Source organism: Pleurodeles waltl, chromosome 12 (assembly GCF_031143425.1).
Source record: "Pleurodeles waltl isolate 20211129_DDA chromosome 12, aPleWal1.hap1.20221129, whole genome shotgun sequence".
In the NCBI taxonomy this organism is placed as follows: Eukaryota; Metazoa; Chordata; class Amphibia; order Caudata; family Salamandridae; genus Pleurodeles; species Pleurodeles waltl.
In genome coordinates, this window is record NC_090451.1 from 638378087 (window position 1) to 638392052 (window position 13966).

A 13966-nucleotide genomic window follows, 5' to 3' on the forward strand; every position below is an offset into this window, starting at 1 on the left:
GATTGAAATCCAACATAGGGCCAGGTGTCAAAGCTTTTTTGAGGTCGCAAACGGTCTGATTCGCAGGATCAGGCTGCTTACGACTGCAGAAAGCATTTTTTGATGTACTAAGCCCTATTTGCGATTCGGTAATTTATTACCGAATTGCAAATTGGGTTTGTGATTCGGTATTAGGAAGGGGTTGTTTAGGGAGTCCTTCCCTAATACCGAATTGCAGTGGCATGTGGGAATGTTTTGCGACTGAACTGCAGCTGCATTTTACCACCAACTTTGGTGGTAACCCATTCGCAAATGGGAAGGCATCCCTAAGGGACCCCTTCCCCTTTGAGAATGTGTGTATAACATTTTTTAAGAGCAGGCAGTGCTCCCACAGACGACTGCTTACTCTTAAAAAATGAAAAGAAAACCTTTCATTTTTCATTTTGAAACGCATCTCGTTTTCCTATAAGGAAAACAGGTTGCATTTAAAAAAAAAACATTGCTTTATTTAAAAGCAGTCAGAGACATGATGATCTGCTGACTCCCAGCAGACCACCATCCCTGTGATTTTGGCGATTCCCAATGGATCGTAAAGCAAGACTTACCTCATGAATATTAATGAGATAGGTCTATTTGCGACCCACTAGGACTCACACAATTGTGAAACACACATTGGTACATGGGTGTTTGCGATTACCAATTAGTGGATCGCAAAAGTTCGCTATTTGATAACCGCAAACCAGTCCCTACATATATCTGGACCATAATGGGTTAAGTGGACATAATGAACATTGAGCGTGATAGGCTAACGACCACAGAGGAGAAACGATAATGGAACAGAATTAATTTATACTTTAATATGGTAAGCAAATATTTAAAAAAGGGACTGATGTGCTGCATGGGCATAAAGTAAACGTGGATACAGTGCATTTTGGACACAATGGCAACTTGTCAAAATAGGCTACCACGTCACAGTGGCAACTGGTCAAGGTATCTGTGGTGAACATATTGCCAGCTGGTAATGGGCATGATGAAAATAGTCAAGAAAATTATTGCTGAAGTTATTGAAAACATGCAATGAGGTGCTAACTGGGCATAATGGAAACTGTGAATCAGGTTACTGGACATTATGGAAACAGCTTTGATACATAAATTGAGCGTGTCGAAAATCAAAACCTTTATCTGAAAAGGAAGAGTTTATCTTGAACTTAAAAAAATACCAATAGGAAAAGCAGTACTGAAACAGTAATTAGACATTTTAAGCAATAATTTGGTGCTTTATAGAAGCAGTGCCATTTTATTAAGTCTTCATTCAGAACAAGAAATAAGAATCTCAGGAGGTGGCTTACAGTCTGATTTTTTTTTTTTTTTTTTTTAACAAAACAACTTTATTTTCACACACATAAAACCTGATTTATTGGTAACAGTGAACAAACAGCCACAGAACAGTCAAGTGGCAGGGGGGTGGCAGGTGGGTAGGATCCCTCAACACTCCCGGTGTAGGGAAGCACGGGGAGGGAGTTGGCTTGTGTTTTTTGTTCTCCAGGCTGTACGTGAAAGCCAAGGACTAAGAATAACAGAAAACAACATGAATCCTACACGAAAAAAGATAATATCTGTATGTATCTGTGTCTATTGTGTGTGCTGTCTACGCCTAATTCCACCAAGGAGGTCTAGAAAAGTGAATCATGCAGTGAAAGCTCAAGTGCCCTGTTTGTGTAACCTCAAGGTGGCAATATAAATTGTCACCCAAAATCCTGCGATGTTTTTGTCTGTAGTTTAATAGACTGGTTTAGATGTCTGATGTGGGTGCTAATCTCATCACACAAGTGCAGGTGTGTCACTGATTGTTACACATTGTGAAGGTAGTTCTTACCCTCATTTTCTATTTCACAATTTTACATGCATTGAATAATGGCGCCAGCCTGTACCTACTTATGTGTTTTACATGAGTACATTACAATGCAAGCCACACACATTGAAATGGGTAATGCTTCTTATTACGTGATGTCGTAGGTTTTAGTGTGTAATAACATGCCTTTAAAAAAAATTGCTTATAGAAGTTACTAGAACAGTAATCACTTTTATATTCCGTAATAGAATGGTCCGAAAAAAGAAAGATGCTTTATATCAAACTTCGAGGGACTTGTTTTTAATATTTTTAGCGTGACGTTTTGTGATTTGTAAAGTTGCTGATTTGACTGTACTCCTTTATTATGGCAGTGAATAGTTTAGCAGCTGTTGTGAACTTAGCGGTGCACTAACAATGAGAATCGAAAGGATCCTGATTTCTTTAAACTTAAAGGGAATGGAATTATGAGAGAGCAAAGGAGACTCATTGATGGGTAAAGAAAGAAGCCAAAGAGACCCAATTGACGTGTAGAGGGAAGTCTTCATGTACAGCTGTGTGATTTATGGAGAAGTACTGCACAACAGTTTGATATGAATACGTATCAGACCATGAAATATATTTAATACCATATAGGTAAGGGTTTGAGTGGTTATCTTCTCTAAACAACTCATTATCCTCCTCCTGGGAGGAATATAAGGGGGTGCATCTTCACAGTCTGGATATTGGAAATGGTATTCCTATATCCCTGTACATGGGGGTTTGGGTCTTACAGGCAAGTTGCCGTCTCAGATCGTGGTGGGGGTAGTTTTGTGTTAGAGGCAAGAGCAGAAGGGTCCACTGGTGACAGTGCTCTGGGCTTGAGGGGTAAGCAGAAGGGCTCTTCCACTCCTTGTGCCATGTTAGTGGGGCAGTGTTGCTTTGTTGAAGGTAACACGATAACTGGTGTGCAGGAAAATTAAACTAACGTTCGAACTCTGGTCCGACATGGGTGATCTCGAAGATAACTGGTGTAAAAGCACATGGCATTAACCATAATCTAGGGAGTAATTCCTCGGTACATGAACATGGATCCAGGGAAAACATCCTGCAACACTTGTCATGGGGAGCAGATTCCAGCCTCCTGATAAAAAGATCATGTGATCCTGCACACCTAAAACCTCTTAACTACATCCAGTTCCACAGGGCATGAGAGGGAAGTGAGTGCCCTAAGAGGTGAAGTCCTGTAGGACAGTGGTTCCCAACCTTTTGACTTCTGTGGTCCCCAACTTTATCATTACTGGAATCCGGGGACCCCCACTGAATCATTATTGGAATCTGGGAGTCCCCCACTGAGTCATTACTGAAAGCTGGGGAACTAATCTGTTAATATTATTTAATTTTCTTAGCAGTCGCGGACCCTCTGAGGAGGCTTTGCGAGCCCCCAGGGATCACAGACCACAGGTTGGGAACCACTGCTGTAGGAGATTAACAGCAGAGGGTGCTGAAGGGAAAGAGTCAGGGGAGACATAGTCATCACAGACACAGACATGAGGCACAAAAGTCCACATTACAGATATAACACGAAGAACACCGCCCGGGGAAGTCCTAGTAGCATCTCATTAGAAAGGTATTGCAGGTAGCGCCTCGAAGGCAGTCACAGAGTTTTCCAATTCGTGGTCCATGCTTCAGGGCGCAGCGTTCTCCTACATCACACTGCGGGTTCAGAGCAGAGGGAGACACACAGAGAAGGGATCAGGGCAATAGACCAGTAAGGAGGGAGGACAGAATAAATGGAGATACAAAAAGTTAAAGGCGAAGAGTAGAAGTGTACGGGCAATACATGTATTGGAGTAGGACCGGAAATAAAAAGCAGAAATAGAAAAAAGAGAGAGACAATACAAGAAAAAGGAATTATTGGGTAGGGGAGAGGGAGAAAAAAAAAGAGAGATTGATGAGCAGTTAGCAAGAGAAAAACATTCACAAGATGGTCTGTAAATGTGAAAAGTTGTGCCTGAGCATTCACTAGTATAGTTTGCTGACTCATTATACTTACACCTTACCACATGTCATTTCAGTTGATCTGAAAACTGTAGCACTAGAGCATTAAAATCAATAGGGAAGAGACTCTGGAATAATACAGTATCACACCACCAATACAGCGCTGTCAAGTTTCCAGATCCATGCAGGATGTGCTGCTCCAGTCCAGATTTTTTTGTTTTAAGTCTGTGACTTGTAAACTTGTTAATTCCCTTAAAAACCATGTACTACAATTTCCAGAATTCAAAGAGCAAAACCTGGGGTGGACCAGAGGGGCACTACCTCTTTATCCTTCCTCCTCGCAATAGTCAGTATGCGGAGCACCTGCATGTGTGTCAACATTTAGAAACTGAAAAGTAAGAGGTTTTGAAAAAACAAATGTTGGAAATTATTTTCGCCACTGACTTGCATTGAAGCAGAGTAAATTTTAGGAGCATAACTGCTAAAATAAAGCAATATTGCTTAAAAAAATAGGGAGTCTCCCATTCGGATCAGGTCTGTTGGCATGTATGCATTTGTGACGGAAAACTGGCGACCGCATTAGCCCCTTAAATTTAAAAAAATGCAGAGGCGTGGCCATACTTTGAGATCATCTGTATCCAGAGCTGGCCTTTGCAACAGTAACGCCCTCACTGCTGCTGCTGAATAAAAGGAGGCAGCAGAGGGTCACTTTTGTGTTCACTGGCCAGCTCCTGACAACATCTTATCAGTCAAAATCACAAAATAAAATGATGGACGGAGTGTTGAAACTTTTCAAACACTCACCCCCAGTCACAGATCTGGGTTTAATCTACTGTTATTTTGCTTGCCACGTCACCCCAGTTTGGACCCAGCTATATGCAAATCAGTCTTGACCCTGCTCCCAATGGGAGCAGTCCAGCCCGAACGGCCAAGCCAGGTCCTCCCTGGACAGGATTCAAGCATCCTGGGACCGGTTTCAGGGTATCACCCTTCATCAGCCAGGCTAGCTTGAATCCAGTGGCGTGATTCAAAGGACTGGACCAATGAGGGCTGTTCGAAATGGCCCTTTCTGCAAGGGTACCCCCAAACTTTTTGCCTTTCTGCTCCTATTTTTCTGACCTCTTTATTTGGTTAGCTTTAGAACTCTGGACACTTTACCAGTGCTAATCAGTGCTAAAGTGCATGTGTTCTCTCCCTGACAACTTGGTATAATTGACTTACACCTGTTTGGCTTTTTTAATTTATCTGTAAGTCCCTTGTAAAGTGGTATACCATATACTCAGGGCCTGTAAATTAAATGCTACTATTAGGCCTGCAGCACAGATTGCACCACCCACAGAGGTAGCCTTTCAAACCTGTCTCAGGTCTGCCACTGCAGGGCCTGCATGCATAGTTTACTGCCATTCTGACTTGGCAAGTCAAACTACTTTCCTAGGCCTAAACTCCCTTTTTGCTACACCTAAGTCACCTCTAAGGTAGGCCCCAGATAGCCCTATGAACAGGGTGCTCTGTATGTAAAAAAGGTAGGGTATATGTCTTTATGTACTACACATCCTAGTAGTGACAAACAGCCTGTTTAGTTTCTCACTACTGTGAGTATTGCTCCTCTCATTGTATTGCATTAGGAATGCCCTTGCATAGGTCTACGTGGTATTGTCTGGTTGATAAGGAGTAGTATGGGCATGTTTAGTATGTCTGGAATGGTACTGAGAAATCCTGCTTACAGATGTTGGTGGATTTTACATTACTATTTTAGAAATGGCACTTTTAGAAAGTGGGCATTTCTCTGTGCTTATAACTCTAGTGCTTTGCAGCCTGCCTCCAGTACATGTCTGGGGCAGAGTGACCCCCTGAACAAGGGCATTTTTGAGTATAAATAGAGGGGCTCTGCCGCCTAATTTGGAGAGCACATAGGTACTGGGACTTAACCTCTGTCAGAAGGACTGCTGGACTGCACAAAGGACTCATCTGGACTGCTCGTGTTATGTCTGCTACTTGGTGTCTGCTGGGTGGCCCAGAAGACTCATCTGGATTGATTTTCCGTATGTTGCCCTGCTGCCAGCCGACCTACTGACTTTAGTTGCACTAGGCACTCAAAGGACTGCCAGGAGGAACTGCTACTTTAATCCCTAGCTTGTGTGTGCTGGCCTTTCTGCTCCTGTTGGGCCCCCTCCCGAAGGAGCCTAGAGCCAGGGTGGGGTGCTGTCTTCTGCTCCTTGGGAGTTGTTAGACTTGGAGCTGTATAGAAGGGCTGTCCAAGCATGTGAGGAACGCCATATGTGTCCTAAAGACTATCGCGTGGCAGGCTCTTTCCTAATTATGGCCCTAGCGCAGGCAAAGCACTTCACAATCTCCCATTACCTTTGGCAGACCTGAGAGGGATCTCTGCTTATACTCTCCAGTTTCCTTCGTAGAGACCACCCTAACGAGAGAACCTTGCAGGTGTGAGAAACTCCCCAGACAGAAGAGAACCACTGACTCAGGGTGGCGGGCAGGGCCAGATTCCCCCATCAGCTGGTTTACTTGCTTCAAGTGCCTGCCGCGCTGTGGGCAGGCACATCACAGGAGCCCCCTTCAGGGCTACCCCGTCAGGTGGACCAGCCAGCAGCTTACCACTGCTCTGACGGAGCCTTCCCAGAGCACCGGGGGAAAGAATCCGCATTTGTCTTGAAGGCGTTGCTGGGGCAATGAGAAAAACGCCAGTGATGCCCCATTTACTGTATTGCAGGGACAGCCTTACCGCCACAGAGGCACAGCTGTCTTGCGTTACTTACCCCCCATGAGAGGCCCTGGGGGAGTTGTGCAAATGTCCCGTGCTGCCCTAGCAGGTGGCTGAGCTACTTGCAGGTTGCTGCCTGGTGATCTGGTCCAGCGTGGTACCGTAGTTACGGGCAGAGGAGCACAGGAGTTCCTGGGCCGACATTGTGGATCTATATGCACCATACAGCTTAGCAAAGGAACTGCAGGTGCACTACAACATTTGTATAGAAGAGTGTTGTGGTGATGGTTTGAGGTTCCCCGTCAACTCTGTGTTCTTTACATATATCCTCTAAAGAAAGCGCAGATGCGCAGCAACCTTCATGTGGTAGGTATTGATGGTGATTCCTGTTGGTGACATTTCACCTCAGTATTTCTGCCTTCCTTGTTTCTGCATTTCACATGACGCGATTTATGCAATATGTCGTACTTGCCATGTTGGGGTGACATATATATTTTCAGGACTTAACTTGTATGCAGAGGGAGCGTAATGTTTCACTACATGTGCAATGTGGGAATGTTTCTTATATTTGCATTCCTGATGGTTTGATATGTGCCTGTTTGGCACAATATTACTGATTCATGTCATTTTAGTCTATGATGTTTATACAGTACAGTTTATTTTTTTATAACCTGTTGTTAAGCTTCTTTTTGGTGTATTTACTGTATCACTGGTGTGAGTGTGTTGTGCACACGCTTTACACATTGCCTCTGGGGATAAGCCTGATTGCTCTGTGCCAGCTACCGGGGGTGAGCACGGGTTATCTTTGGTGTGTAACTGACTTGCCTTGACTAGAGTGGTGGGTTCTGCCTGGCTGAGGTGCATACCCTTGCCAATCAGAAGCCCTATTTCTAACAGGGGCCCAGGTAATGGTTTAAAACCCAAATGGGTGGACGTGCCACTGCACTTCAAAGGGGCCGTCCGGCGCTACACCTGCCAGGTTTGCATCCAGAAAGTAAGGGCAGCAAGGAATAGCATAAGTTAATTTATGACACTGTAATATTGATTCATGGCCCTGTCACATTGATTTATGACTTGGCACTGTGATTTAGGAGGGCATGACATAACTGATCATACCCGCTAAATAAAATGTTGCCATGTTTTTTCACAAGTAAACAAAAAATGCGTCTTCGGTGAACAATTTCTTTATTAACATATGTAAATGAGAAGTTATGTGCATGTGCAGACTTGAGTGAGCCAAATGCGGGCGTTATGCAGACCTCTATGTGCGCCTCTTTAAATATTGACGCCTTGGGCCTGACCCCATTCCCCATGCCAGAAGCCGACCCTGTCTGTATCAGACCTCTCATGCAGAAGTCCCATCTCCCACTTTCTTCTTCTTCAGGCACCACTAATGAGTGCATTGTGATTATCCCATACTTGGCTTGCTGATCGTGCAATCAGGTGGTTTCTGGCTGCTGATGTACTTCACATTCATAGAGGTGCTTTCTGCCCTGCACCGCAAACACAAGGCCCCCCCTGTTGGCACAGTTCTTACCCATAGACGCTCCCTGGCCTGCATTATGCTCCCAAGAAGCTCTCTAAATGGAACTTCGTAACCCTCTGTACCACACTGTGTGCTTTGCAGACCCCCAAACTTTAAAACATACCAAAACAGTAAGCAGAACTAGAGAAACCAAGAATTCATCCATCCTTCATCTTGACATCCCCAAAGCAGCACAACTACAGCCTGAATCCAGAGCTTTAATTATACTTCCTATTGGCATGTCATAAAATTCTATGCTTAAAATATCTGAAGTAATTTATTTTGTTCTGGAAGATTAAATATTTCAGTGCATAAACTTTTGAGAGATACATCATAAATGTTGAATTCAATGTGGAGGGTTTTAATGTTCTCTACACTTAAAGGTTCCAACAATATCTTAAATGAAGCACTTCCTAAAATAAATACTGAAACGTGTAGCAAAATACTGGTTGTAAATTTCAGCCAGATTTTTGAAGCCAGTAAATAATTTTACGAACTGACCTATATACTAATATGTTGCATCTAAGAATTCCAAACCATAGTGAATCGTAACACAACCTTTCTCATAAATGTTAATGAGGTAGGTTACCACCTGCAACTCACTAAAATTAGAGACCATTACATGGATGGTGCTTTGCAAGTGTCAGCAGACCACAATGTCTGTGATTGCTTTTTAATAAAGTAAACTTTTCAAAAACAGATGCAGCCTGTGTTCCTTAAAGGAAATAGGTTTGTGTTTAAGAACAAAAAGTATTTTTTTTCTCAAAATGTTGTGTGTTATTGGTGATCCCATAGACCACTCACACCCCAGCTAACTTTTCTTTGTAATTTGCAAAGGGGAAAAGGTCCCAGTTGGTCCTTTCCCTTTTTCAAATGCATTACCACCCAACTCAGGAGTCTGTTATATTTCAGTGTTTTGTGACTGAATTTCGGTTGCAAAATACTGACACATCAAATACCACTTCACAATTTAGAAGTAGCTCTTACAACATTCCCTTTCTAAATTGCTAATGGGTATCCATTCACAAAGTAATCTTAGGAGTTTGTAAAAGTGTGCCAACTCCGAAAATTGCTTTTTTTTAAGGGATGCAAACCCAGAATCAGAGCATTTATGACCATTGAACTGCTTATTACATCTGGCCAAAAGTTTCTTCCACTTGGCTCCTAGTATTATGGTTCTCTTCCAATGTACATTATACTAACCTATTGTGCTGCTCCACGATCCCTCATAACCCACCTCCTCCTGTGTCACTTCCACTATTCCACGGACAGATGTGGCACTTGTCATTGTTGTCTTCAGTGACTTAGAGCCTGATTTAGTTAGGCGGGTGAACTTTCTGCTCACCGTTATTGCACAATGTATATCCCCATGGTTTTGGTAGAATATCCATGATGTACGCATTGTTCTGCCTGGGTGGCAAAGGTTTATCCACTCTGCACGGAACGCCTTTGGAGAGAAGGTCTGTTCTGAAAAATGTGGGCACAGGAAATACACCATCTAAGCTTTGCTTTTTTCCTGTTCATTGCCACCAGAAGTAGAGAAACGTGAATAAGGCTGTCGAAAGAATGTTTAACAGTTATCTTTTTATTATTCAGCTTTTGTCCACAATCCACCCAAATGGTTTCAAAAACATCTGGTACACCACAAAGGGTGTGGAAAATATTAAGAGTGGCTTAAAAGGTTCAAAGAAGAGAGTTGGGAGGTGAAGCTTCGGTCCGGCCCCAGCAAATCACCCCAGTCTGTGTTGGAATTATGGGACCACCTGGAAAGTTACACTCTGACACAGATGGTGCTATAATGCTATAGTAATGGCAGATTGTGCACTATACAAATGCCAAAAATAAAAACAACAATAACTGAAAAAACGGGGTGTTGTGGCTCACTGGTCAAGCTGCCTCAGTGCATCCTGGGATAGATCCATTATGTAAATATTGATTGCAGTCTTTGCTAAATCAGGTTTGTGGACTAGTGCTGTTAGGAACAGAGATGATTCAAATTCAGCAGCCCTGTGGCTGGGGCAGCTGATATGACATTGACGGAATTGCTTGTCCACTTCTCTAAGAATATTGCCTACCTTTTTTTTTTCATAATTCCAAATTATGCGAAATGTATGCTATTTACTTCTCCTATCTGGATTGTTATGTCTATGCTACAAGCACAAATAAGATTTTACTGAAAGATCATATATTATAATGCTGTCGTAAATCTGATTTTTGCAAGGTAAAATACATCAAGCTGGGCATTGTGCTGCCGTAATAGGTCACGGGACAGTCGCATCTCATTTATTCTTCCCACTAGCTGTGATTTTTCAAAACTCTACGAAGCCAAAGGAGACATGTGAGCTATACAAATATTCATAACATAAGTGTTTGATTTGGAACAACTGGTTGGCGTTCGTCACACAATGAGGGGCAATACCAATCCTGGGTCTTCTTTGGTTAATTTATATTTGTTTCATTGTATTTTATGGATACCGAAGATTATGCCTTGACTGAAAGCGTATAAGTAAAAATGATGAAAGCTGACAAGTGTTTCGCTCAGGGTGCTTTTTTTACCAGTGAGAGTTAATTACACAGGGGGTGATTCTGAGCTTGGCGGGCGGCGGGAGCCGCCAGAATACCGCTGCGCGGTCAAAAGACCGCCGCGGTTATTCTGAGTTTCCTGCTGGGCGGGCGGGCGACCGCCAGAAGGCCGCCCGCCCGCCCAGCGGGAAACCCCTTCCCACGAGGATGCCGGCTCCGAATGGAGCTGGCGGAGTGGGAAGGGTGCGACGGGTGCAGTTGCACCCGTCGCGATTTTCAGTGTCTGCTATGCAGACACTGAAAATCTTAGTGGGGCCCTGTTAGGGGGCCCCTGCAGTGCCCATGCCATTGGCATGGGCACTGCAGGGGCCCCCAGGGGCCCCACGACACCCGTTACCACCAGCCAGGTTCTGGCGGTCAAAACCGCCAGAACCAGGCTGGCGGTAAGGGGGTCGGAATCCCCATGGCGACGCTGCCTGCAGCGCCGCCATGGAGGATTCCCCAGGGCAGCGGGAAACCGGCGGGACACCGCCGGTTTTCCGTTTCTGACCGCGGCGGTACCGCCGCGGTCAGAATGCCCATGGATGCACCGCCAGCCTGTTGGCGGTGCATCCGCGGTCCATGACCGCCAGGGTCGGAATGACCCCCACAGTTATAAGGAATTTTTAAGATATAAGTTTCAAGACCAAAGTGCAGACCTGCCAACTCATACTGTGCCACCAGGTCATATGATTTTGACTCCCGTCACACGGTTACACTGTGAGGAAGTACACAGTGTGTAGGAAAGTACCCTCTTTCTTGGCATGGTTATCCCCATTTTCTGCCCGTTGTAAGTGTGTATGACTGTGTTCACTGGGATCCTGCTAACCAGGGCCCCAGTGATTATGCTCTCTCCCTTCTAACTATGTAACTTGTACTATTTTCACCCCACATTTGGCATACTGGTGCTCCCATGTAAGTCCCTTGTATATGGTACACAGGTACCCAGGGCATTGGTCCTCGAGGGGATCCCCATGGGCTGCAGCATGCATTATGCCACCCATGGGGAGCCTATGCAAAGTGTTCTGCAAGCCTACCATTGCAGCCTGCGTGAAAGGGTGCATGCACCCTTTTTCACCATAGGTCACTGCACCAGGTCACTATAAGTCACCCCTATGGTAGGCCTTCCTAGCTCAGAGGGAAGGATGCAAGTACCTCTGTGTGAGCGTACTCCTGCACTAGCAGAGGTGCCCCCACGAACTCCAGTGCCATTTCATGCACTTCGTGAGTTTGGGGATGCCATTTTACTTGTGTACTGGACATAGGTCACTACCTATGTCCAGCTACATAATGGTAACTCTGAACCTAGGCATGTTTGGTATCAAACATGTCAGAATCATACCACAATACTGTTGCCAGTATTGGAATTTTTATTCCATGCACTCAGGGAGGCTGCTTAGAGGGCCCCCAGCATTGCCCCTACCAGTTTTCCAGGCAGCCCAAGCTGCTGCCACCCCTCAGACAGGTTTCTGCCCTCCTGCTCCTTGAACAGCTCAAGTCCAGGAAGGCAGAACAAAGGATTTCCTTTGGGAGACGGGGTAACACCCTCTCCCTTTGGGAATAGGTGTTGCATGGCTTTGGAGGGGTAGCCTCCCCAAGCCACTGGTATGCTTTGAAGGGCACATTTGGTGCCCTCCGTGCATAAACCAGTCTGCACTGGTTCCGTGGACCCTAGTCCTTGCTCTGGCGTAAATCTGGACAATGGAAAGGGGAGTGACCACTTCCCTGTCCATAACCAACCCAGGGGTAGTGCCCAGAGCTCCTCCAGAGGGTCCCTGGGTTCTGCCATCTTGAATCCACAGTTGGCAGGGAACTCTGAAGCATCTGAGTGGCCAGGTAGGTGGTAACAAAGCCCCCTCTTGATAGGTGGTCACCTGGCTAGGTGACCAATCTCCCTTTCAGGGCTATTTAGGGTCACTGTTTTGGGTGGGTCTTCAAATTCAACTTGAAAGATTCCAGCAGGACTCCTCTGCAACCTTACTTCGACTTCTAGCCACTGGAACCACGACTGGACCCTCCAGGAACCAACAATCTGCATCCAAGAAGAAGAACTCTTCTGCAACATTGTTTCCACGGTTCCTGCCAGCTTCTGCAACATTTCCACTGGCTGTGCATCCACTGAGGGTGGTGTGTCTTCAGCCTGCACTAGAAGAAAGAAGGAATCTCCCTTGGAGTGAAGGAGTCACTCTTCTGCATCCGGAGGCCCCTACTGCAATGATGAATGGCTGAGTGGATCTCCTCTCTTCCTGAGCTGCTTGGATCCTGCATCACGGGTGGTGGTCCAGAGTAGTCTTCTTGGTCCTCTGTGCCAGCTGTCCAACTTTGGTGGAGGTAAGCCCTTACCTTCCCACGCAGGACAGTACCCCCTTTCCACTGCCTCCCTTGCAGCTACCAAGGCTTGTTTGCATCTCATCCAGGGGAACTTCCGGCTACATGCAGCTCCAACCCTCAGCCCTCCTTCCTGCGATGCACAGCCCTCTGCATGGTTCTCCTGCGGTGTGGGACTTTTCTTCTGTGTGCTGCGTGGGCTCCTTCTGCAGCTTCTGTGTCTTCGTCCTGTGGGACTCCTGTGTGTGCTGACTTGGCTCCTGTGGACTCTCTGTGTCGCTGAGGGTCCCCTCTTACACCCCCTTTTGGGTTGAGTCCTCCTGGGCCTTGCTGGTCTCCGGCAACAGCATCACTTTCCGCCGACCGCAATATTTGCCTTTGCCAAGGCTTATTGGTGGAATTCCTGCACCGACACCCGACTTCAATTCTCCTTCCGGCGTGGGACATTGTCTGCACCCCTCAGGAACTCTTCTCCGGCTCTAGGGCTGCAGTGCTGATCTCATTCTCATCACCGTTGATGAACTCCTGCTACTACAACTGGGTGGGTAGTAGCTCCTACTCCTCCTGGACTCCACTGTGACTCTCGGACTTGGTCTCCTCTCTCCATATGTCTTCCGCTCCAGGAATCCACTGCTGATTTCTTTCAGTCTTGTCTAGGTGTTGCATTTTCTTCTCCTTCCTTTTTGGTTGTTTGGGGAAATTCCAGTGATTTCCTCCTGCTTTCCTGGTCACTGTGGGGGTACTGTGTTACTTACCTCTGTGGTTTCCTAGTACTCCCAGCTCCCCTCTACATATTCCACTTACCTAGACGGGGGTCCTGTGTTTGCCTCCCATTTTTTTTAGTATATGGTTTGGGCTCCCCCTAGGGTCACTATTGTTTATTTGCAACTGCACTGTTTTCTAACCTTTTCTATGCCTACTACTGTTGACTAGTGTAGATAATTAGAGTTTTACTTACCTCCTATTGGAGGGTTGCCCTTCTAGTATTTTGTGTGACCAAAAATAAAGTGCCTTTATTTTTGTA

General features: G+C 45.5%; 1 protein-coding gene across 1 annotated transcript in view; it reads right to left on the reverse strand.

The window, feature by feature from the left end:
• Positions 1 to 1251: 1251 nt before the first annotated feature.
• Positions 1252 to 13966, reverse strand: part of LOC138268471 (cocaine- and amphetamine-regulated transcript protein-like) — a 33789-nt gene continuing 21074 nt past the window's right edge. Inside the window, exon 3 of the mRNA XM_069218156.1 lies at positions 1252 to 3523. Within this exon, the coding sequence (XP_069074257.1) occupies positions 3416 to 3523 (108 nt within the window). The 3' untranslated portion in view covers positions 1252 to 3415. The remainder of the gene's footprint in view (positions 3524 to 13966) is intronic.